This window comes from Etheostoma cragini, chromosome 9, assembly GCF_013103735.1.
Source record: "Etheostoma cragini isolate CJK2018 chromosome 9, CSU_Ecrag_1.0, whole genome shotgun sequence".
Taxonomy (NCBI): Eukaryota; Metazoa; Chordata; class Actinopteri; order Perciformes; family Percidae; genus Etheostoma; species Etheostoma cragini.
This window is the reverse complement of record NC_048415.1, coordinates 6,301,177-6,328,018: the sequence shown is the minus strand read 5'-3', so window position 1 is coordinate 6,328,018 and position 26,842 is coordinate 6,301,177. Positions and strand designations below refer to the sequence as shown.

General features: G+C 38.8%; 1 protein-coding gene across 4 annotated transcripts in view; it reads right to left on the bottom strand.

Annotated features, from left to right (window-relative positions):
• lrp8 (low density lipoprotein receptor-related protein 8, apolipoprotein e receptor) overlaps positions 1–26,842 on the bottom strand; it is a 176,839-nt gene that overhangs the window by 46,070 nt on the left and 103,927 nt on the right. For all 4 annotated transcript variants that reach the window (XM_034881051.1, XM_034881052.1, XM_034881053.1 and 1 more), the window contains exons 5-8: positions 8,267–8,641; positions 4,219–4,341; positions 2,965–3,087; positions 374–493 (exon numbers count right to left, since the gene is read on the bottom strand). In XM_034881051.1, the coding sequence (XP_034736942.1) occupies positions 374–493; positions 2,965–3,087; positions 4,219–4,341; positions 8,267–8,641 (741 nt within the window). The remainder of the gene's footprint in view (positions 1–373; positions 494–2,964; positions 3,088–4,218; positions 4,342–8,266; positions 8,642–26,842) is intronic.

Genomic DNA, 26,842 nt, shown 5'->3' with positions numbered 1-26,842 from the left:
TCATGATATCCAACTTATAACTGCTCCCACATCCTTACATTTCAAATTATATGCATATTAAATAAAGTTTTGGAGAGGGTAAAGGAAGCTGTTTTTGCAGCAGTTGCAAGCCATGTCCCAGACATCTTCTCTTTATTTGACATAGATGGATTAGTTACTTAATTTTAACTGAAAAACAAGCATCTTTTCCCAATATTTTGTGTATGTGAAAATGTTTCTTTTATCAAAATGTGCTCGATAGTTGTGTTGGAATCCCTGCAAAACTCTCATGGAGCTCAAATGTTCTCTCACAGGCAGATAAAATGGCAGCAGCTCATTCGTGGACTTCTGCATTAAGGTGATGGCTTTGTAGAGGACATCTTTTTTTCTTTACCTCCACAAGTCTTTTTGTCCAGGAGTTTGTACCCAGAAGGGCAGTCACACTCATAGCCAATTCTGCGGTCCCTGCAGATGTGGGAGCAGCCGCCATTGTTGTCTGCACACTCATTCAGGCCTGCAGAAAGAGTGGGAGGAAGGATAGAGGACGGGACAGGGACAGAGTAAAAATGAGTTAAATATTGATGAAATAACTCCAGCAGGGTATTGGACAGAACAAAACCAGACTGGATAAAACACAAAGAAAGAGTTGGAAAGAAAGACACACCAACATTTGTGCATTTGCAAAGTTTTGTTCTCCCTGCCAGTTAAGATAAGTTAGTCATGTCCTGTAAGTCTCTCTGCACATCAAACTTCAATTCAAAAAGAAACATTGAGCTTAAAAGCCTGTGAGTGTGTATGTGTGTGTTCATGGCCTTTAGCCAGATTCTTAGCCAAATGCACCTGGAATCAATCCATTCTCCAACAGGGAGCTGGTCATGTGTAGCAGGTGCCACGCCACCATGATACCTGTTGTTACACAGATGCATGCTGGCCTTCATCCTCTCATCTCAGTCTCTCCATGTCCTCCTTTCCTTTCATTTTTGTATTTTATAGCAGCATAACAGATTACACTCATGCTTTCTTAATGCACCTACCTTTTTGTAACTGTTTCTACACCTCCATTTGTTCCTTTGTCTTTTAACTACCCTCCAGGGAGTAGAGAGAGACTGCTTCAGAAAGCTAAAGCTGGCAGTTCATTACCGGTTTACATTAAAGATTTAAGCTTCAAGGCTACAAGTTCTGCTGTGAGACAGTGAGACTGGAAGGGAGAGAGAGACAGCAAGAACAGAAATGGAGGGAGACTGACAGAGAGAGAAAGAACGGAAAGACCTTAAGAGACATGTGACTAAAATGAAGGTTGTACTTTTCAGTATGGCCACTGTATTCTAGCATATACCAACAAATCAAGTCATTTATTAAAGTAAAATAGTGAAAACATAAAACAGCGTTTTTTGTACTGATTTATTTTCATCTAGCAGGAAAGCTACAGAATAAACAAAAGGACAAAAGTATGTGGATACTGTCGACATTTGTTGCAACTTTTTTTTCAAGCAGAAAAAGTACCCTGGATTATCTTCCCCTGACTAACTAATTTAGAAATAAAATTTTTGGAGAGAAATTGTAATTAAGCATAATAGGGATAATTCCTTTCCTTTTTCAACATGACAACCCTAGTGCACAAAGCAGGTCCATAACATTTTTTTTCTTTTTTCTTCAAAGTTTGGTGACAAGCCTGCACAAAGCCTATAACTCAACTCCATCCAACGCTTTTGGGAGGAGCTGGAATGCTGACTGTGAGCCAGGCCTTATCGTTATCGATTGGCAACCTCACTAATGCTGTTGTGTCTTAATGGGAGCAAATCACTGTTGCAAAGTTCCAAAGTCTTGCAGAAAGCCTTCCCTGAAGAGTGGGAGGCTTTGATGTTCAAAAGTTATATGCAGTACGGGTGTAATGTTCAGATGTCCATATACTGAGGAGTTTTTGACCACTATTAATTTTATTTTTTATTTTTTTACGAGTGGGTCCCTATTTTGTTTATATAACGCACACACGTGTTTCACATCCTGCATTCGGTTTAACACTATTTCACTGATTGACAGTTGGCAGTGAAGAAAAGTAAGCTACTTCCACACAGCCTGTTCAAGGCGGGACTGTTTCACCTTTAACCTGCCTTGCTTTCTTTGTGATAGTTACAAAGATGGAATGGACAGAGGGGTACAGAGTTGTTGCACCTTTATTCTTGGTTTAAGAACTATCACTTTCTCCGTGTTTCAGATAATAGCAGTTGTCAGTATAGCTAAAACCAAGAGGATGGGCACGTTTTTCCTTAAGACAACTGAGCATCATGTTTAAAAATAATTTTATAGATACAGGGCAATCTTATTACAGAGTATTTCACTCTTCCTCCAGATCAGCGCTAGTTGAAAGGGCAGCACTCTCACGTATAATTTTATACCCATGTGACTGGCTGGAGACAACTCTACTTCAGGGCAAGGCCCTGAGTGAAGTGCTGTTCTCTCAAGTAACCTAAAGACTTCTACTTGTACATGTACTTGAGTACCATTTTACAAAAACAACCCAAGTTACAAGTTTTATTTAACATTTTATTACAGAGTGTGTTATTGTCAACTGCCTTACTCACTCACTTTGCAGCTGGATTTTATTGCTTGTGATGTGAGATCCGTGTTTGAAGCTCACTAAGTGGTAATTATCTATGGTGTGTGGGTAATTTGTGTGGTACTTTATATGTAATGTAGTCTGGTCACGTTTTCCTGGCTAAGATCGCACTAGAGGGCAAAGTCGCTTGGCTCTTTGATCATAACAAGGCGGGTTGAGAAGTCTTGATTTATTTGCCTTGATCAAACGGACGCTCCTTTTACTGAGAAGAGTGACCACCCACATGAGAAGCAGTTGATGATGCCCGAGTACGAGTGTGTGCATCAGTGCTATAACACTAGCGTGTATGCCTGAGGTGATGAAAGAACTAATCTAATCGTATCTTGATATGTACGTGTGTGAAGAGAAACAGAGACTAATTATCTTACCACACTCCTTCATGGGTTCATCAGACCAATCCTTGCAGTCTTTAACATTGTCACACACCTTGCTGCTGTCAATACACTCCCCGTTCTTACAGCGGAACTTTCTTGGGCCGTCACACTTTGTAACTGTGGTGGGGACACAAGAAACATAGAAGAGGTGTCTTTTCATCCAAAAACGCAATTTCCAGGTACTTTAGTAGGTGTCTGCTTGTCCTGAAAAGGTGAATCAGTACTCAGTGCAACACAAAACTCAATCCCACCAAGATACAAATTGTCATGATTGGTTGGGCAGTCAGTTCCACATGGAGCAGTTTTTCCACATTTTTGTGTGTGTGAAAAAAAGAGTTTGGTAGTCACAGTAACTGATGCCTTTGCAGACAATCCTGTAAACGTTGGTTGTAGTTTGTGCAGCTAGTCAGCCAGAAAGTTGATTTAATTTCATAAGTATCACTATCATGCACACTCTGTTTCATATCAGTCATTGTTTGTCAATATGGTATATGACAGCTTCTCATAACAAAAAAAATGCATGTACAGGTGCATGCACGCACATATTGTACTGTGCCCTTTTCGTGAACTGGAAAGAGCGAAAAAGTGTTCTTTAAGTTCATTGCTGCACTTCAAAACACCGGCTTTAAGATAAGTGTCTGATAATGACCTCAAGCTTTTCTGCGTGTCACAATTTGTAAACTCAATGTGATGCGGTACGTGTAAATAAGTAAGTAAAAATATCACTTTAACTTGTTTGCAAATGTGAATCATGCTTCCTTCTTTCCTAATTATACTTCACTGTGGACTCTTCTTGGATGTGTCAAAGAAGATTTTAAACAGAAACATAGTGAGGCTCTTTAAATACTCAGACATTGTTGCCTCTCCCATTCCTCTACAGTATGTTCTATCTTTACGTATTTTTTGCTTCAGCAGAGCAAAACCTACTTCTGTAAACAGTTTCTCATGGTGCAGATTAGAATAGTGCAGCCAACTGCAGCCATCTGTGCTTCTCTCCACTATATCACCTGTAAATCCCCTGAGAAGTATTTAAAGTTGTAATTGGGTGGATTTTTTAGGATAAACCAAGTATGACAAAGGATTGAATAAGGCATGAAGCTGATGATTTGCAAACACAGATTATATGTGGTAGGGTTACATTGCCAGTTTTCTTTGCAGTAGAATGACCTTCATCATTCAACATTTAGATAAAATAAATTAAATAATAAAAAATAAATATAATACGGCTTTTACTCATCTGACACTTACCATTGACACAGCCAGCTTCATCACTGTAGTCTGGACAGTCGTGCACTTTATTACACTGTTTGGTGCCGTGGATACAGGATCCGTCGCCACACTGGAACTCATCAGGTCGGCATGTAAGCAGCGCTGGAGGACACAAGCCATGGACACACATACATTCGAATTAGCTGAGCTCCCACTATTATTTCAGTGAAATTATCATCTATTGGTCTTATCTATGACACAAATACAAAGCTCTTTACAGAAAAGTGCATTATTAAAGTACACACAGTCGCAGATATAAACCCTTTTAAAATTCCCAAACTTTCATTTTAATTTAAGTAACGTGACGATAAAACACACACACACACACACACACACACACACACACACACACACACACACACACACACACACACACACACACACACACACACACACACACACACACACACACACACACACACACACACACACATTTGTTCATTTATTTTCCTGTTTTTATTATCTGCATTTATAAAGATGTACGTGTGTGTAAATATTTGTGTCTGACTTGGAGACTTGGAGTGGATTCCATTCCAACAATAATCAGTCATAGACAAAGTCTTACTTGCACAGAAAAAGCCCAGACAAAAATAAAATCCAGGCAGGTATTTATTTAATGTCTAAGAAAAACCCATGTAGTGACCTACATTACTACGAATGTGAATGTGCAAGTGTGTATGGGCATCTCTTTGGGCTTTCTCTAACTGCAAGGGCAGGTTTATTTAAGTCATTTGTCTTGTTAACTGGCTGTTTAATTATTCATGTGTTGTGTTTTGGACCAGCTCTGTCAAGGGAATGGAGGCAGACATGATCAATGGCTGTGGAGACCACAAAAATGTGTAGCACACAATCACTGTATCAGAAAAAATTAAATAAAACACAGCCACACACACTGTTTCACACCAAGTGAGCACACACATGTCCTGTCGGTGAGCATAGACATATTAAATGACCAAACTGAAATGCATGGAAGACGCAAGACGTGTGTACATTTAGATAAACACCCAGATCAGCTGTCTCAGACTTCTAATGCTCCAACAAAAAAATAAAGACAAACACATATCAATGCTAAAATCAGCAAAGTGTGAAAGACATAATCCTGGGCCATTACAAAATGTGCTGATTCTTTCAGCCACATGATTGGAATCTGAGCTCAGCTAATTATGATAAATCCCTGGTAAAAGAAATATAAATGATTGCCATCTGCAGAAATGTTGGAAGGAGAGAAAGGAGAGGACAAACTAGAGATACTATTTGACAATTTCTCATTTACATTAACTTCCTGTCACCCTTCTCACAATCACTTGTCTCAGCACGTCTGTGAAATAACAAGATGATTGAGACAGATGTTTCAAATAAGATGGGAGATATTAACCAGGGGACGGGTCTGTGGGAATGAGAAAAGCTTAACAAAATAGAGAAGGTGGAGAGAACCAGCTGCAGATATGTAATGATTCTCACATTTCAAATTTACATTGCAATGTTGCACCTCCCTTGCTCTGCTCTCTCATTTACATAACACACAGACATCTCAAACTATTACACCTTGTCTTCCACAAATCTTCAAACCGCCCACTTTTATTCACAATGTCATGATCATGCACACAGGTCCAATCAAATTCATAGAATACACACAGCTCCTGTCTTATCATATCTTTGAAATAGTGAACATGGTTATTGAGACAGATTACTCCACTGGCACATGTACACAAGGCAAGATCACTTCACTTGCTGTCACTCAGTCAGAAGTCCTCGCTATTCAATCATGTTACTGGGTTTGTTTTTGTTTGTTTAGACATGCTGTGTTTATTTTATTCATGACATTACTTCAAAATAGACACCTTAATCATAGACCGTAAACAGAAATTTTATATTAGCAAGATAGCTGGAGCTCTTAGGATAGATATGATTTGCTAGTGAGGCTAAAAAGCTGGGCTTACTATTAGGATAATATAGCGGAAACAAAAAATGTACCATGCTTAAAGGTGCACTATGAGTTCCTGCATGATTTCAGCACAATTACATTTTTGTCTTAAATCGTAGATTTCTCGCCTTGATCCGTTAGCTGCCTGCCCCCTGAATACATTGTGAAAAAGCCCGGTCTTGGGAGAAAACACAGGGGTTGTAAACGTCAAACAAAACACTAGGGGCACAGGCTGTGCAACAAACCTGTTCCAGCCATTCATGGTTGGATAAGGGGGTGGGGGTTAGTTACAGTTAGTCAGTTAGGTATGACAGTTATGGAAAGAATCGGGGAGGGGCGAGCTTGCTCTGTTTTGTTTGGCATTTACTTGGAACGTCAACAGAAGTGACATCATGCAGGGACTCATAGTGCACCTTTAAGATGGTCCTAGGAAAAAATCCTTAGAGGTTAAATTATGTCAGGAAACCACTTCTTAACCCTATTTTCACCAGGCGTGTGTGGGCTTTGCTCCCATTTAAGTCAATGCTCGATTTTACACCACCTGCGCCACGGCGCGTCCCAGAAGCGTGCGTGAAGCAGCGCTCTGCTAAAGATACGTGCCAGTTCTATTTTCACCAAAGCCATGGGGCATTTAGACAGCGGGACAGGAAATGAAACAGCAAGACTATTCAGTCGATTGACCAAAAGACCCCCCCCCCCGGTTGTTTCTATCTCCTTTACAACACCACAGACAACAAGAGATTCACCTTGGAGGTTGAAAATCATAATAGAAACTACAGATCTTTATTAAGGACAAGGCCAGAAAAGAGAAGGCATGGAGTTCAACTGTAGGAGTGCTTGGACTAAAAGCTAGATACTAGTTTAATAAACACGTGATTGTTCTGTAAACTACTTGTAGAGACAGTTTAATCTCCAGCTTGGGCAGCAAGACGCTTCGCTCCTGTGACGCTCCTTCTGTGGTGTGACATGTGGTGAAGGATGAAAGAAAACTGGAATGCAGCACATACTCGCCCAATTGAGAATTGGAGTTAGTCATCTATCTATCTATAGTTGTGTGCAAGAGCACTTGCTTCAGCCTGAGTCTTGTGAAAGTTTGCGAGTGTGTTGTAGTGCAGTGTGTTTGTATCATGTCGTATGTGCGAGGCTGCTGTCATCTCCCTGAGTGGTGTGTGGGTGTGTGAAGAGGACACACACACACACACACACACACACACACACACACACACACACACACACACACACACACACACACACACACACACACACACACACACACACACACACACACACACACACACACACACACACACACACACACACACTCACATGTTCTCCTTCTGCTTCCACAGATCAGATGGTTGCACATTTATGCATCCTCATGATAAAGTTAGCAGTGATCCGTCCATCCAATCATTTGGTGGCACAAGAGTTGTTTCACAACACAGCATGTCAGCCTTTGAAATATATTCCGTCAGTAGAGGTGAGCTACCACACACATAATAACTATTGTTCCACAACCCAACATGCATTATTGTTGGTATGCATTAATTGCCTTCATTAAAGCCCATGGCTGGTATTCACAAATTACATGTACTGTATCATCAAATACATTTGACCTCAACCAACAATACATTTACCCTCCAAACAAGTACTGTGTGTAGCCTTTGTGACATTAAACAAATTACATAAAAGAACCATAACATTGCAATTGGATGACATATTCCTTGATGGCAATGAACACTACAAATGTAAATTACAAACAAAGCTGTATCCCTGAGCATGTGCAGTGACGTCAGATGCATCATGGAGTTGTTTTAGAATAATCTGGCTATGTTTATTTTAATTAAGGAATATGTCAATGGACTCTTTAATGGAATTTTTTTATAGTATTTGGAAAAAAACAACATTGGACCTCTATGACGCTGGGGAAATGCTTTATCATGCTGTGGCTACGCAGTAAATGGGTGCTGATAGGATAAGTTTGGTTTCTTCAGACATTATCCTTTAATAGTCCATTCAGTTACACGCTCATTTACACACTTAATTATCCACCCACTCATCCAGTCCATCCACATAAATACAATCAATTCACAGATGACTTACGACAGTTTGCTTCATCCGATTTATCCTTGCAGTCTGCGTCTCCATCACACTTCCAGTTCATGTGGACACACTCCCCACTTCCACACTGGAACTCGCCCGCTGGGCAGCGAGGTTTCTGTGGCTCTGTCCTTCGGCTGCAGCGCTCCATGGACTCGTCTGACTTGTCCTTGCAGTCCGGGTCGCCGTCGCAACTCCACAAGGCGGGGATACACTCAGAGTCATTGCAGCGGAACTCATGCTGGCCGCAAGTGGGAGCCGTGCACTTCTCTTCATCGCTGGCATCCCCACAGTCGTTGTCTCCATCACACACAAAGATTGGTGCCACGCACTTGCCGTTACGACACTGGAAATCTTTGGAGGGGCAGGCCTTGGCATCTGCAGGATAATTGGGACAAGTGGATAATAGGAAAGGTTATCATTTAGAGAAACAATGTTTCGTTCATTTTCTTATTAGAATTGATCATATCAAATATTTTCTTACAGAGAGTGAATTTAACACTTAATTGAACTGTCATATAAACCATCCACTTGAACTCAATTTGAAAGCAGGCGCTAGTGCACGTGGGCGTCAATGAGAGAAAATGTGAGTTAGAGGACAGATATTGTTACCTTATCACCTCATATATTCAAACTCCTTGAGGGAGAAGGAATATATGCAGCAATATGTCTTTTTCCCTCCTCTCTCTAGAGATGGAATGCAAGACAATGTTATTCAAATTTAGAGTTAATGAGCAGAGGGCAATTCCAGATGTTCTTTATTTGCTCTGGGTATTTTGCTGTCTAAAGAAAAAGTTTGATCTAAAGTCAAATTGGTGACTGTGCATGGTGATGAGGAAGTCTTTTTTTTAAAGTATACATCACAGGAAGAAATGACATGCAGAGCCTGTAATATGAAAAAAAGTGATAAAAAGGACAAAAAAAACAGGTTAACTTGCCTCATGGGAAAAGCACATATTATGCACTATTAAATGTATGTATAAATACATAATTTCTCAGCTTCAGCCACAAAATCTCAAACAATGAATGCAACCAGAATTAATCTGAAACCATATTAAGCACAAGGCCGAGAGCATATGTGAAGCAGAAGTCCAGTATGTAAAGCAGGTGCATAATGAGCAGAGTGGGGGCACAGCTCTAGGTGCCTGCCGCAGTGCAGAACCCCCCTCCACAAGTGTGTGTGTGTGTGTGTGTGTGTGTGTGTGTGTGTGTGTGTGTGTGTGTGTGTGTGTGTGTGTGTGTGTGTGTGTGTGTGTGAATGTTTGTACAGAAATACCTGGAGACTGTATATATTTATGAGCATGATTGTTGGTGTATCTCCCCATTTATTTTCCTACAGTATCTCAAGACTTATGGGATATGATGAAACTATGATGAATAGTATTTAAAGGGTTTATGCATCTGTGAAGGTGTGTTGTTGTGTTTTGCTGGCAAACTGCATGTTTGTCATATCCCAGCAGTTACAGTATCTAATTCTAGTCATGGTAGACAAATCAATTTTAATCGTGTTTTCTGTAGAAAAAAAAACACTTGTCCTTTGATGTTACTCCCTTCTCTGGGCGACCGACATAACGGTTTCACTCTCTCTCTCTCTCTCTCTCTCTCTCGGTTACCTACCCACATAGTGTGCCAAAGGGACTCATTATGATAATAGGCTATTGGATTTCCTGCTAGCTATTACTGCTAGCATGTTAATCCTCCTCACTCAGATCTCAGTGATTTAATTAACATGAGCACATACAAAAGATCAGCAGCATCCCGGCAGACGCTCAGGTGGTTTGGGGGTCACGTAGGGTGTTTGTGCAAACAAAATCTGGGCAAAGTTATAATGTGATCATTTTTTTTTAAAAATTATAAAAACCGCAAGAGACTTTTTGTTTTTGAAAATTATAAACATGTTTTGCTTCCTCCCAGAGGATGATTATGTGGTGCTAGTCAGACTAAACACCTTTGCTTTTTGTGCTTTATAGTTTTTCATTAAAAGCAGAACGTTTGGTCAATCAGGTGAGTTGGCTATACACAGCAAGGCCAGGTTAAGAAGCTTGTTAGTGTGGTTCCCACTGGGATATCGAGCTACAGAAAGATAGTTTGCTCTCGATGGCTATGTTTCCACTACAGGAACAGGCAGGTGCCTGGCAGTTCATTGAGTTTATATCTCATGGAGAACAACAACATTAGCTTGAGATTGAAATTCACAATAAGAAAGTTTTGACTGTATCAAACCCATTCTTCCACAACATCTTTCCGGAGTTACAAGAGGTTTGGGAAGGCATCTTTTTCTTCTTTTGGTGTATTCCCCCTATCCCCAGATCCCAAAACATTTCAGCTATTTTCTTTGTTTCTGTAGAGATGATAACAGAATACTGGTATGTAAACATGAAGCAGCAGTATACACATAGGTAAACAACAGTCAAATTGGGATATGAAACTGCTTTTTCCACAATAGAGCTTTGTATTTGTGATTGATCTTTGGTATTAATCATTCGTAGCCTAACAAGGTTCACGGTTATTCTTGACTTTAAAAACAATCTTTTAGTAAATAAATCAACGTCAAATATTCATATTATTGTCAATTTTTCTCTTAATATGACCCTGTACACCTTGCTGCTTTCTGTTTCAGAGTAGATGATGCCACCTGCCCATAATGCCCTAAATAACTTACACAAAAATCAAACTGGGAGAGTTCGGCTCTTTGAGTAAGTTGTTTTTTCCTATGCGGTCACTAATCCAGACATTTTTGTTGTTGTAAACCTTTTTCTTCTTCTATCTACTGCCATTACAAGAAACTTTGTTTTGGTTTAGTTTTTTTAAATTCTGTTTTCTTTTCCCTCTCCGTGTTCCCTCCCTGATCTTGTGTTTGGTTCTTGTTCCTCCCCGGTCTTGTGTTCCCCTGAGTGTCTGTAGGTTCTGTTTCCTGTTTTATTTTGAAGTCTGGTTTTTGTCTTGTCCTGTCTTTAGTTTCACTTCCTGTGTCTTCCCGCTCTCGTGATTACCTGATGATTTCCACCCGCTTCCCTGCCCTCTTGTCACCTGCCTCCCGTTACCTTGTCAACTTGTGTATTTAAGGTCTGTGGTTCCCTCATCTTTTGTTGGATCCTTTGTGCCGTGATGGGCTGTTCTATGTACTGTCAGCAGTTTCTATGTGTTGGTCCTGTTTTTTTTTCCCTGCCATTGTTCCCTGTTGTTGCTCAGCCTTCTCCCCTGGACATTTTGGGACTTTGTGTGGCTTTTGCAGTTTCCTGTGTTTTTGTGGCCCTCATTTTTGTGAAATAAAACCTTGGACACTCTCTCCTGCTTGCCTACCCTTCTCTGCTTTTGGGCCCTCATTCCACATCACTGTCACAGACGCTATGTTTTAGTGATGTTTGTGCTGGATAAAACGTATAATTGTCCATTTTTTTTCTTTTAGCCATAAAGGAATTTCCCTTACTCCTGTTAAGTAATTTGGAAGCTTTCCTTTGAATCAGATGAAAACACGGTGCAGAAGAGTTACGATGGAGAAATGTGCCTTAATGCTTCTAATATAGTAATTTGATTTACAGAAAATGCTAAATGCAGCATGTATCAACCCTGAAACATTTTTTAGGGTGAACTTCACACGGAGCATATGGTCTGTTTTAGCTGTGTCTTCAATAGATTAGTAACTTCTTCAAGTTGATTATAATGTCTCAGAAATCCAACTAAATTCAACCAAAAAAGAAGATAGAAGCCTTTAAATATAAATAAGAGTTGAGAGGAGTAAGGGTTACAAAGATCGACACTGGACTGTTAATTAAAGACATCCATCCAACAGATTGTTCTACCAATTACAATTTTAAATAGGTGATCAGTAACCTGTAACTGATTACAGCTTGACCGTAACCTTCTGCACCTGCAGGTGATTGTGTTTAACTCGCTGTTGAAGCTTTCTATCCATCCATCCCCAGACCCTCCACTGGCAGCTAATAGATGGACCAGGAAGATAGGGCACAGATCATCGGCTTTCATCTGAAGGACAATTGAACTCCCTTCCAGCATGGATTGGTCTAAAGCAAGCAGACGCATGCATGCACACACGAAAATATGTGCCATCTTGACTGAACACACGTAAAAAGAGGCACACACCCATAGAGGTAGAGATTTCAACCTGATCAATTTGCGCTTAGATATGGATTCAAACAGAAACACGCCACACACATACACACCCCTCTGTCTATGAGTCACTAGGTTTAATGTTTCTGGAGCGTGGAATTCAATCAGACTCTGGTCTAACATGTTGGCTACTGGGCCATGGTGTGGGAGCATGTAGTGGTGTGCACAAGCATACACACATTTTCACCCACACAAAAACGCTTGTCACAAACATTAGTTCACCAGGTGTGCCTGCAGAAAAGCAAGCTGAATATCACAGATCAGCTCTAACTACCAGAAATGGAAACAAAACACTTACTTCACAGCAGTGTGTAAAGTGATACATTTAACCAAAAGCAGAAACATGTCTGCTCTACAATCAGCTAAAAACAGATAGTAATAGCTGAGGGCATTTTAGTGGAGAGTAGTCTTACAGTTTTTTTTTTTATTGCTAAACCACAGTAGACACAACTGAATCACATGTGCAAAACTCAAACTACAATCTGCACTGCAGCATATCACGTGGACCAAACTCTAGTTTGTTTTCCATTGCCAGAACACAGTTATCAAAACTGTAAACACTTATATACTGATCCCAGTTATTCCATAAATTACTAGAGAAAAAATACTATATTGAAGCAAACTGCAGATTTCATTCCTTCTTGTTTACTTTGGAAAAATTGGTATATTGTAAAATCTATATCTTTTCTTTAAAGAAACTATTGAGTAGTGCGTCACTCAAACTGTAAAGATGAGAAAGTTTGTAATTTTTGTAATAGTGGTTGACGCTAGTGTTTTTACTCTGTGTGTTCTGAGTGACAGTGTGTGTTATCTACTGTAGATGAGGATGATTCCTAGTTTTTTGCTGCACTGAGCCTGTTTTGAGACGTGTGTGAAAAGTTGTGTTGTTTGAAATCAGTTTTGCAGTTCAGCTCAGGTGACTGTTGGTAGTGCAGACTCTAGATTGGGTTTTGCATATTTTGCTTCAGTTGTGCCCAATGTCATTTAGCAATCAAAAAAAAAAAATGTTATGTGCCCTAAAGTAGACAAGCGACATGTTCATCTACTCATCTAAAACATCAATATATATATATATATATATATATATATATATATATATATATATATATATATATATATATATATATATATATATATATATATACCTTATCCTTAACACGCAAGCATCAATAAAAAAAACTAATCTGTGTTGAGTCAAGCATGCCTTGTACAGACAGATACACAAGGGTAGGTTGTCAACAAATCACTATCTATATTCATGAGGATTGATGGAAGGATAGAAAAAATCCAAAGGAGTAAGAACAATTTCTGTTCAATTATTTACCATTTATTAAAATAGCAGCCCAAACCACATCCAACACTTCAGTGCGTGTTTTCATCAAGGATGTGCATGATGAGTACACAGTGCCTCCAAAGATTATTTTCTCATGAAGCTAGGAAGGGCACCAGACCGAGGAGTTTCTCATAGTTCTGCTGGTTTGAGGGTAACTTGAGACCAGTGTTGTTGCAAGACCTGTCACTTTGCACACTCCATTCTCCATTGAAAACCTAACACGATAAAGCAGTATCCCCCTAACCAACACAAAGGCAAAATATCATGTACTCGGAAAACCAAACAAAGTATTTTATTTGTACAAGCTACATGCCACACAAGTGCTTCTGTTAACAAAAACAAAGGGGGACTGAGCAGATGGGTGATGGTGGATGTGATGGATGCATCACATATTCATACATTTCTACAAATGCTTATTACTTTTAGTCAGTTTGGTCACTGGAAGACAATCCTCTTCGTGTATCCGACAAGTTCCCTGAATAGCAAGCAAGCTCTCTGTAAGGATCTCACTAATGATGGCTGACCCCCTTCACCACCTCCGCAAATACAGGAGATTTACAGAAAGTACAATTTTAAAAAGGTAAAACGGGTGTGCAATTATGTGATAACACCTTTTTTTAGGAGTTCAAATGATCAAAATTGCTGACTGCCAATATTAAACTGCATAAAAGTAACATAGAAATGACTATCATTTTCTTGTACTCCACTGCTCCAAGGCACACAGACACATCTGCATGTACTGTGGCTGTTTTTATAGGACAGTTAGCTAATGTAGCATTTGCTAGTATGTATATGGCCCATTACCCTTGATATCATTAAAACAGCAAACCATTAGAGGAAGAAAAGTACCAGAGGCGTTTGCATCATCGAATCTGTAACAAGATGGTTGTGTGTTGCACAGTTTTAGAAACGTTAGCCTACCACTTAGAAGGGCACTAAACTATGAGGAGCAGAGCAGGGAGACAAAAGGAAGGAGAGGCAGTTTAAGATCATACTTTTGATGGAGAACATTCTGCAAGAGGGCCAGAGGGGGCCCCCAGTTTGTGTGTGTGTCTGTGTGAAGACAGACATAGATAACTTGACAAGCAGTCCCTCTCCAGGGCTCTCCCAAACTGTTTATCAGTGCTTTGGCTACATTAGACCTTTGAAGCATGATCGCGGATGGATGGCAACACGCACGTGCGCGCACACGCACGTGCGCGCACACACACACACACACACACACACACACACACACACACACACACACACACACGCACACACACACACCGACAGACCCTAAGCCCTCAGCTCTTTGACTTGCTGTAACATAAAAGCGATTTTCTTTTCCTAATGGAATAGATAGACAGACAGTGAGGAGAGATGAAATTCAGAATAGATTTATCACTGACAAACAGCAGGCAGCTGCAGAAGAAGAACATTTCAGCCAAATAGGGTTTACCAGGCACAGAGCCGACACTACATGTTTGAAACATTAGAGAGAAGCGTCATGTAATGTGTCAATCATCTTTTATACTAAAAAAAGGGAGAAAAAAAAATAGGGTACTTTATTACACACCGCACATTAACTAGTAGCACTGTGTAATACCAGAACAATTATATTAGCCAACGTTATCTGACACTATGCAAGATTTACCTTAGGTTAAATCTGCCGACTTCTCTTCATGAAACAAAGCCAAGTCATCTGGGATTAAAAGTGATGCCAGCTGATGCAGTGAGTGACTTATTTTATCTTTTTGTCTTTCAAATGTTGTGCTTATTTTGTACATAACTTGGTTTTCAATCATTTTTACCTTAGCCAGCAAAGCAGAAAATGTTGAAAAAAAAAAAAAAGAGTAAAGAGATGCAGACGTAAATATACCTGCAGGGATGAAAGATGAGCTGCAATGTGGTTTTGGATTTGCAATAACCTGGAGGTTCCTTAGTAGCTCTGGGCATATTATAGCAGACTATAGCTGTCATATAGTTGTTGTGGATGTTTGTGTAAGCTTATCTCAAATCAATAGGGATGACACCATGTACTCATAAACCATGCTGGTGATATCAAAATATTTTGGAAAAAAATCCTCTAGTTTGAAACAAGTCATCTCACCTGGACATATTGCTATATTTCCTCTTTTACCTGTTTCTCTCAAACCGTACAGTGTATAATTGTTTCATTTTTATTTGGTGTTTGTATACAAAAAAGGCTTTCTGAGCTTTCTCTTGTAAATAGAGTTAATAGTTTTGACAGCAGTGTGTTAGCATTTAAACAAAGTGCTGTAAATAAACACGTGTCGTGCACGTTGTTGTTGAAGTCATGGTATGTGTAGAGTAAGTGTGTAGAGTTATGAAAACTGTTTTCAAGCAATGAAAAACAGTTTGGTCCACATGAACGGCTGCTGTGCAGACTCTGGTCTGGTTACCCCATTTGTGCCCACTGTCATTTAGCAATCAGAAAAAACTGTAAAACACATAAAACCCTAAAAACCTGTACAGCATTTCAACTTCATCTCCACTTCAATCTTCCAAATAGAGACTTTCTATTCTCCTATTCTGGTTAGATTTTCTTTGTTCAGAGTAAAAACATGTCAAACTGAGTGTGAAAAGCCACTGAAAAAGAACCTCAATGTAGTGTGACAGCAGAGACTGGGGAACCCAAGTGAAATGACAGCTTAGACGAGGAGGAAACGGCACAAAACTCACGGAGAGACTGAAACTCTCTGTAACCTGATTGGTATACACCAGGGATAGACGATGGGATTTGCTAATGCACACACTTGCGCACGCACTTGCGCACGCACTTGCGCACGCACTTGCGCACGCACGCATGCACACACACACGCAAACTGAATGGAGCAAGATATTTCAATAGCTCAATCACTATGCCATCTGACAGCAGCTTACACTTGAATATTAACTGTCTCACCAGAAAAAAACAGTAGATTGTGTGCCTGTGTATATGTGAGTTCAGGTGGTGTTAGATGAATTTCCCTGTGCGTCCCTATATACACGTAGGAGTGTGTATTGACATAATGTGGATTATGGATGTCATTGGTCAAAAAATATTTCATAATTCCAATTATGTCAACCATTTAATGTAGAATGTGACATGGTCATCACTACGTCCTTGTGGCTCCAGTCTTAAATCTGATAGATATCCTCCACCCCACCCCCTCACATGCACACACAACATACACACAAACACACATTCTGAATGCCTGTCTGAAAAATAATTGCATTCACTCAGACTGTGTACTTGTGAGGTAGTGAATCCAGGAATACATTAAAAAATGTGAATCCAGGAATACATTAAAAATAAGTCATTATGATTTAGTGTGATCATTACATCTCCCCAAACATGTAATCCTGGATTTTACCATGCATGATAATGACATAATTACCATTTGAGATTGGCCTCATCATAATACTTGTTTTTCATGTCATTCACTCTCAATTGCTAAAACTAGGTTTCTTCCTCATAATGAGGTATCTAAGCTAAAGAGATGGGTATGGAGCGCCGCCCTGCAGTCGGTCATGAGAGCCAAAAACTTGGCAGAAAAAATAGCATACAACTTGCTAGTGATACATTACCACTAGCAAGTTGTGTTTAAGCTCTCCCATAACCTACTCCAATAAAAGGGCACGCAAGGTTGCACATGAGTAACTTTCTGCTCAAAATCACACATTGTAAACTAAACTCCAACATTAATTTTCAAAATATAAAAATACATTAACACAATACACTATGTCTACCAAAACACTGCAAATATTTCTCAAAAGCACATAATTCTTCCAAAACACCAACATATGTTCTAACATTTAGTCAGTCATAACCCAATGTCATAAAAACACTAATATCAGGTGGAATGACAGGAACTGCATTAGTTTATATGTGTCAGGTCTGCCATTATACCATAGATAGTAATATATTGTATTGCTCATAGATTGTGTTTAACACTGAAGTTTCTCTTGAAGCCCTTCTACATCTTTATTTTGTTGGGTTTAGTAAATGCATGCATTTGTTTTTTTTGCTGCAGAAATTCAATACAAAAATGAATGATTCCTCTCAGAGTATAGCTTTATAGAATGTGTCACTGCCTAAAGTGAGTCGACTGCAGATTTGAGTTGTGCATGCGTCACTTTGAGTTGAGTGAAGAAGGGAGTTGTGCATGCGTCACTTTGAGTCGAGTGAAGAAGTGAGTTGTGCATGCGTCACTTTGAGTCGTGTGAAGATGTGAGTTGTGCATGCGTCCCTTTGAGTCGAGTGAAGATGTGAGTTGTGTACTTTGCAACAAGAAGCCTAACGGGGACTTCTGTAATATCAACACAGTAAAATGGACCTATATAAAGTTGATTTACTGCTGGCTACAAGTTTGCAATCAAACAATCATAGATTGCTAAAACATTTTGGAAATGACTTCCATATTCTGGTACTGTTTGTAATGAGAAAAGTTTATTATTTCATGGATTTCACAAATTTCAGTATGACACGTTATGCTGTAAGCTGTTTAAGTCTGAGCATGCGCGACACACGTGCACTCGACTCACATTGGGATGTACGGTTTATGAAAAAAAGGAAGCAGAGAGAACTGTCCTGGTACTCATCTTCCTCTCTTTCATGCAGGAATTTTTCTTACTTTCTTTGTGTTCATTTTAACTGTAATTTTCCTTTTCCACACAATCAGCCCAGTTAGGTCCTCTTTTACTGTATGTACTACTGTTTTAAGTAAAAAAAAACAGGAAATGTGACTTCTGTTACTTTATCCTTGCTGTCAAAGTACAACACACACTTACTGTAACAAATAAAGAATATTATAATAACAGATGGTCATGCGATTGAAAGAACCTCAACAGCTGAGTGTTTCCTAGATGGGAATCAGCTGGGAGTGATTTCATTGCATAACTTCAATCAGCTGTTTCTCTCATTTACAGTAACAATATGAAATGCAGGAGATATATTTGTGTTTCACTTTAAAATATGAACAGCGGTTTACTTTCACTTCAGCCTAAGATAGGTCTAGAACATGATTTTATCTGTTCTAACAAAGTGGGAAAGCATTTGCAAATTTGTCAGTAAAAATCCATTGTTTTGGTCTTGGTTGAGCGTGTTTGTAAAAGCATAGCAAGCATTTAAAAATGTTTGTTAACTGTATGCATGTTGTGTCATAGCAGCAATAAATGTGTTAATTGTATAGCCTAGACAGACAGATGTTGTGATCAATGGGTTAACAGTTTAGGAAAGTTGTTGTAAAAGTATTGAAAAAAGTGTCATAGCAATCTTAAAAAACTGTAATCAGCTTTGTAGCAACTCATTCGGCAATGGCTCAATTGTAACGTTTAATAATATCCAAAAGTTACGCACTGAAGATGTAACTGATGGAATTAATCAGTCAAAAATCTCGTTCTCAAACTGCGAAAAATGTATGTTCATACTGAACACAGATCTAGAAAAAGACTGTCGATCAGAGCCTCATGGGAAGTGTTGTTGGTTGTTAATAAAACAATTGTGGTATCTAATAAAATGAAGAGGTGGTCACTGTTGAGTGGCAGTGCAGCAGATCAGCTTTACTAGCTAACAGCTTGTGTTTACTTGGTAGGTTGGTACCTGCTGCTAGATTTAGTGTAGTAGCTGGCAGTTAAAAGTTATTAAGATCATTATATGCAGGGGGGGCAACATTAAAAGATCCTTCCTCTTTGACTTCATTAAGTTTGGTTGCATTCCCCGTAGGTTGAAGTAAAGTTATGGTTTCCCAGCAGTCAATTGTGATTTTGAGAGTTTGTGTGTGTGTGTGTGTGTGTGTGTGTGTGCAGGGGTAAGGAAGGGGGTTGGGGAGTTGTAAGAGGAATGAGTAACGGTTTGCCTGAGTCTAAAGCAAGTGCAAGTGCCTCTGGGTGCACAGCGAGTCTGTTTGTGTGCTGGCGCTCCATTACATTACACCTACGCACACAGCGAGAGCAGTCAGAGGATTATAAATGAAGGAGAACGTAATGGGAAGAAACTATGAGACAAGAGGCTACCATTATGTCCATGCAGTCACCTTTTCTCGCAAAAAAGAGTGGAGATAAAAGGAACAACACCACTACATACACAATACTGCATTTTGTATGTGGGCGAAGTCTTCTTTTTGATGTGTTATCAAATAATGGGAAAGAGGTTACATTTACTGTAGCCTGCAGCGAGCTGGACTTAAGTTGTATATTGCATGTGGGTAGATGGCTGGAGGAGGGAATGTTTGGCTCATGTGTGTGCAGTTTGTTTGTCACCGTCTTTACTAAGGACGTTTCCTCAGTGTAGAAAGCACTTAAACCTTCTGAATATTGCAACCTACATGGCTATTTGATGTTAGTTACTGTATTAAAGCTAGCTGCAGGTGTACAGTATCTTCATTTACTCTGCTCCTTCTACTTCCTACCAGAACATACTGTGTGTTCAGTGCATGTGCGCAAACACACACACCCACACACACACACACACACACACACACACACACACACACTTTCCCTCTCCTCCGCCCCTCTCCGTCTCACTATAAAACACCAACTAACATATCCCTGGTGGGCATCGATCCAGCGGCCTCTTGCTGTAATGTTAACAGAGCAGCCCCGGCTGATGTGAAAAGAGCAACTGGTCCCCAGGGCCTGCAGAAGCCTCTCTGACTACTGTCTTTCTCTCTCTCTGTCTGTCTGCCTGTCTGACTGTTGGATGTACACCTCCGCCAACGTAGTGCTGAAAGTGTATGTGGAGCGAGTAGTGACTGGTTGGATCCAAGTGAAGTAAAGAAAAAACAATTCAAAGAAAAACAACATTAGAAAGCACAGATTTTTTAAGAAGTGTAAGTAACAACAAAGATAGTTTTTTCTTACTTTTTTAAAAATGATTTTGCAATCTTTCAAAACCTGCTAAATAAGGGCAACCAATTTCACTGCTGGATGTTTGAATCCAGTTGGGATTTGAATTTTAAATGGTTGAGATCTTGACATTAGCCAACACAAAAAGCATGTTTTTGAGGTAAGACTGAAACATCATAAAACGCATATACTGAAGTTGTTTGTTGAGAATTTTAAACTGCTTTATGGACCTATAACACTACACAGCAAGAGTTCCCTTTGGACCTAATATTTCTGTCCTAATGAAACCCAATGGGACAGATTTTCATATCATGCATTCCCAACAGGACAAACGGTTTAAGTGGTAACTACAGCATGTAGGTGCAAGTTGATCTAATGAAGGTGACTAATAGCATTCTAGCCAAATTGACACAATTACAGTATTTCCACAGCTCTCTTAGAATCAGAAATAGCCTGCCTGCCTGAATGAGATACAATTTAGCTAATACATGCGCCGGGTTAGCACACTTAGATGAAAGTACGAGAGAGAGGGAGAGGATGCAGTGAGTGGGTAAGAAAGACAGGAAAAAAATGAAAGTCTCAGAAGTTTCAGTCCAGTTTTTCCATGGAGGTTGCAATAACACAAATAAGACAAACAGAATTAATATTTTGTGGAAATTCATTCCCTCACTTGTAATAGACAATTTAATTAACTGATCATTCCTGCGCTCGCTGAATCAGCACCACAAACATACATGCAGGCATGCAGAGATGCTGTATTAAGTCAAACAGTCCAATTTTTTCAATTGAAAGTGGACCGATGAGCAAGTAAATAACCCTTTGATTCAATTTTGCTTTAAGTCTTTACCAAATAAGAAAAGAAAATGCAAAATAAGTATTCCAAAAACAAAAGAGAGGCCATTAGTCATGTAGGCGCCACCTTACCCAAACATCTTTTACCTACACACACACACACACACACAAACCCACACACACACACCCCGAAGCATGGAAACATTCTGCTAGCAGCGGCTGTGTGCCTAAACAATTTCACATTAACATAAATTAAAGGCTCATAATCTTTCTTCAGAGGCCTCCTCTAAATGTAATAAAGAGCCTCTCTTTCTGGATCCATGTTTTATTCAACATTTGGATATGCTCAATTAGCAGCCCTAATTAACGCTCGCTGTACTCCAATTGTAGCTGCTGTGGGAGGGAGGGATGGAGAGAGATCAGAGGTGGAGGAAGAGGGTTGTGGAGATGATGAAGGGCTGAACTCAGCCGGAGTATGTTTTTAAGGGGTTAGATTATAGAATCAATATGTTTGTACTGTAGATGGTATAGTACTGTTTATACAGTAGACACTGTTTACACTGCTAAGTGAACATTATTTATAAAAACAATTATCAGCATGCCACTAATTAAGAATAGAACCCACAAGCTCCTCTTTATTTTCCCATTTCTTACCAATTATTTATGTTGTAAATCCAAAGTCCTATTAGAGATTAGTTGGCCTATTACTGATAGTCCAGTGGCGTGTGCTGCAGAAAATGTTGGCATTACCAGAAAGCACATCTGGCTGAGCTATTCATTCAGCATTCTGCTCCCAACTGCTATCAGACTGCTTTGTCACATAGCTTTGCTCTGTTATCTGTAGATACAATACTCTTTTTGTTTCTTTGTTATGGCTGTCACATTATGAATTAATCAATTTCCAAAGAATAATCAATGTAACAGCAACAGCATGATAAGATTTTATGATAATCACACTCTTCTGTTGTGCAAATCAACAGGATTGGAAGAAGGTAGATTGATACACCTGATACATCATCTTTGATATCACAGCTGTGATATCAAAGACGATGATTATAGTTTAGTATAGTAGTAAAACTACTGTATACATAATGATTATTTTTGAATTTCTTCTGTCATACCACAATGTTGAGGAAAATCTAATTCACTTTGGTAAATTACTGTTTGTTTATCTGTGGTTTAGCAGCATAAAAAAAAAAAGCCATCTTATTTTGGCCAATGTAAAAAATGAAAAGAAACTGAGTAAAACTGAGCCTAGACATAATCCAACTTAGATATCCATACAAATGTGTAAATATCATAAAATACAAAAATAAAATAATAATAATTCAAGAATCAGTGTAACCAAATAAAATAAATAAATTATCAATTGTAAACTACCAGAGCAGTGGGGGATGTTTGTACAGATATTTATTTTTGAGTCTGTTTTATTAGGAACACTTTTGTACTTTCACTTAGTTTTGTCTTTTGTTCCAGGCTAGGAGGGATCAAGTCAGTCAATCTCTCAATTATTCAACCAAGTCGATTTACTTTTAGTTCATTCACACTTACATTATTCATCATTATTGATTTGTTGTACCCAAGCTGTAATGGCCTTTGTGGGGGGGAACCAATTGATGTACAACTGCTTGAACTGAAAGATCTACTTATGTGTCTGACATCCACAACTGTAAAATAACAAGTTGGATTCATATGGGGGCAAGACACATACGGTTTTTGCTTGGTGAAATATTAGTATGCAGATGCAATTATCAGGTTTGTTACAAAAACATTGTGTGATTCTCAGAAACTTAGCATGTACTGTTAGGAACATTAGCATTGTAACTAAGGTGGATTAGTTTGGTAGTGCATCCAGAGTTGTAAATAGCGCGCCAACCAACACGCTGCCCAAGACCCTTGTTTTTACCAACCAAATTCAGTTTTTTTCTACTAAAAAAACATATATACACTTTGATATATAGAGGAAAAACAGAGCTAATGGACCATTATGGACTTTTAAGTGTGAACTCCGATAACATGTTTTTTTTCCATGGATCAGAGAAACTAAATATTCACAGCTACCACCTTCATAGATCAAAAGCTGAACTCTACAGGTTAGCATAACAGCACAACTCCAATAACACACACATATACTGTACACTCAAAGCATCTGGCAAGAAATCAATTATCATCAACACCCCCATGAAATATTTAACATCTGTATTAACCTACTTTAATTCATATTGCAATAAGGGATATAGGCTCACACAGGTCAGACAGATGAAAGGCAATGGATAGAACATATGGTGTCTGATTGCCCTCAGAGTCAGCGCTGTGATTAAAAGAGAATAAAATATGCCGGTGCCGGTAATGGCTGAGGAAGGGAGAAAGAAATCTCTCTTTTTCTTGAGAGTCAGAGATGGTATGTGAACAAAGGCAGCCTGGAATACATGAACTGCGGATGTTGTTTTATGAGGTTGTGGCCACAAAATCCCGAGTGTCATCACCCTGTGTACTAACAGCCTACACTAACAATTTGCAAACAGAATGGAGATAAAGGACAGAGTAACATTCAGAGAAAGTAAGAACTAAAAGCCGTGGGAGTAAAGCAAATATGAAGAGATGTTTCTATCCACCTGTCAAGAAAACGTCAACACAACTTTTGAAGTCTAGTAAAATTGAGACACGTTATAAATGTCATGTGTTTGAATCCTTTGAGTTAAACCAAATACTGTAAATAAGCTTTCTAAATGTCAAAAACATTTATATTAACAAAACTGGAATCTTTCGAGAGCTGTTTATTATTAAGATTTCCGGTTCTGATTGACCTGTCAGACCTTCAGCTCTCTAAAATTCAAAAACGTGCTGTATTACAGCTGCTAAGAAAATGTTCAAAGTGATGAGATTGCACAACTCAAAATAAAAATGTATTAACATTTCAATATTATCTTAGTACAAATTGCTTCTGAAATCAGTAAAGTTCATTAAAGAACGGTAGTTGCAATATTTCACATATTTTGGTTGTGAACACAAGAGAAAGATTGAAATAATTTAACAGTGTCCAGGAGCAATGTATGTGTGTGTGTGTATATATATATATGTGTGTGTCCTTAATTATATATGCATGTGCATATCCTTGCGGTGTGCATACATGCATTTTGGGCATCACTCACACACGCACACACACACGCACACACCCACCACAAAATTGTAATCACCCTGACTGTCTGAAAGTCATACTTGATCTCACAAAGACACACATATACAGATGTTTATACATACATTTTCTGTACATATACATTTAAAGTGTTTTTTTTTCTTCTATCGAGCCTAACACAGGTTAAGCAATGGAAAAAGATAACATGCAATCTATATTCTTAGAGAAAATGCTGTGTATGTAAATGTGTGTGTGTGTGTTTTGCAGGTGAAAAATCAATAAGGCTGTGGGCCAGATGTTTACGCTGATAAAAATCAATGCCCTTTTTACAGCTTTAACGCCAGCTGTGAGAATGTAGGCTAGATAACGTGATGCAAGTGTATCTGACTTTCCAAAGTGTGCAGGTGTTGCAGATGAAGCAATGTGTGTCTGTGGCTAGATTACTGTACAAAGCTATTCTATAGGTTTTCTTACACGCAAGCTAAGCTTTGTGTATGAGCCTCTGAGATATCCAACACTGAAGTATGACATCCAGTCTTGCAAAATGAAATAAAACCAAGATGAAAACATTGTATGGTACTTTTATATTTCTGTCAAAATATATTGATTACCTAGAAAGGATACAACATTTTATGACATACATCTGAGTAGATTTGTTTTTCTTTAGTCCTTTTGTTATTCAGACAAAGTACTGCTGCTCCATGAATACGTATACGTTTTTGTGAGAATTTGTGTTTAAGAAAGATACTATGGGCTCTGTGTTTGTGTGGCTACATGGTTTGAGATAACACTGGTTTTAAATGCAATGACAAGAGCAAATGTGATTGGCTATGATTCATCATCACCTACATTAACACACACAATATTCTTAACCCTTGTGTTGTCTTCCCATCAACAATGTAAAAAGAACCATTTTGGCCAATTATTATTGCTTTTTGCAACACTTTTCCCCTTTTTCAATGTTGTGGGTGCTTTTTTTGATGTTTGCCTTGGTGTAAGTAGGTTTCTGAATCTATGTAAACACAGGACAAACTCCTTAATACATGTCTTGAAAAAACACTTTCAAGATACATAATTGGTTTGCCCTTTTTTAAAAACCACTGTCCTAACTCTCCCAGTCTACAGGTTTTTCTACCTTTTTAAGTTTTTTGAGCCACAGCAAGATTGATGGGAGAAAAAAACAGATAATTTTTGGCATCTCTAGACACATTACACACAAAATAAATAAATAAATAAAATAAATAAAAAAAGACACGAAACATTTTAGTTTTTGGCAGCTAAGTTAAAAATACTCCTGGCAACACTTTGGACCAGATTTTAACTCAAACTTAAAATATGCAATGACCCAGGTGACAGATTAAAAAGCATACGGAATCTTTTATTGAGTAAAAACATAAAAGGTCACAAATTCCCCGGTCTGACATTTTTTGATGTATTCTCTTAGATCTAAATTTAGAACTCATCATCTCCCCAGGGTCAGAGAGAAAATGACTTGTCAAAACAAATCGTACAACGCATTTATTACTAAAATGTGCCTTAATACAATCCTAGACATATTATCAGATAGGAATGGGTTTTCTTCACTTTCTCTCTGGTTCTCAACACTGACGTCATCATTTTCCTTTCTTTTCCTTCTCATGATTATTTTCTCTGTTCACATCTGCTATTTTTCCTGTCTCCTTTGAAAAATGTTCCCCTTTTTTAAGACATGTTTTGGACTTTTCTGCCTTTACTGTATTTAATAGGACAGCTAGGTGAGAAAAGGGGAAAGATATGCAGGAATTGGTCGGAACAGGTCGGATTGGAACCCTAGACCTCTGCGGCGAGGGATAAACCTTTCAGTAAATGTGCGCCTGCTCCACCCACTGATCCAACCCAGCCACAAATCTTCACCCTTTTTTTTACAGTAGAAAATTTTGCAGCGTCTTCAGTTTGTTCAGTGCTATATGCATATGCAAGGACTTTATAAACCCTTTCTTCAATTCAACTGAAATTGCTAAAGATTGAAATAGCTTTTGAAAGACCCATAGCTATACATTATGTTCAGTTGAGCAGACAATACAAGTTCTGTAGATACTACAGTTACTACAGTGTTTTCTATTAGTCAAAGAGAGGAAAAGCACTAAAGAAAAACCAGCAAATGAGGACTCGATTCACTAATTATCATTAAACCAACTGAAAAACAATCTTCTTTGTCACCGCTGCTGCCAACAGCCAGTAGTGACAGAAAAGGTACGTACAAGCTTAAACTGTAGACTATTTTCTTTAAGGTTTTTCAGACTTTTGTCTGCCTTGAATGACAGTTACTAAAAGTTAAGTTCAAATGAAGCCCAAATAGATGCTGTTCAATCCTTTT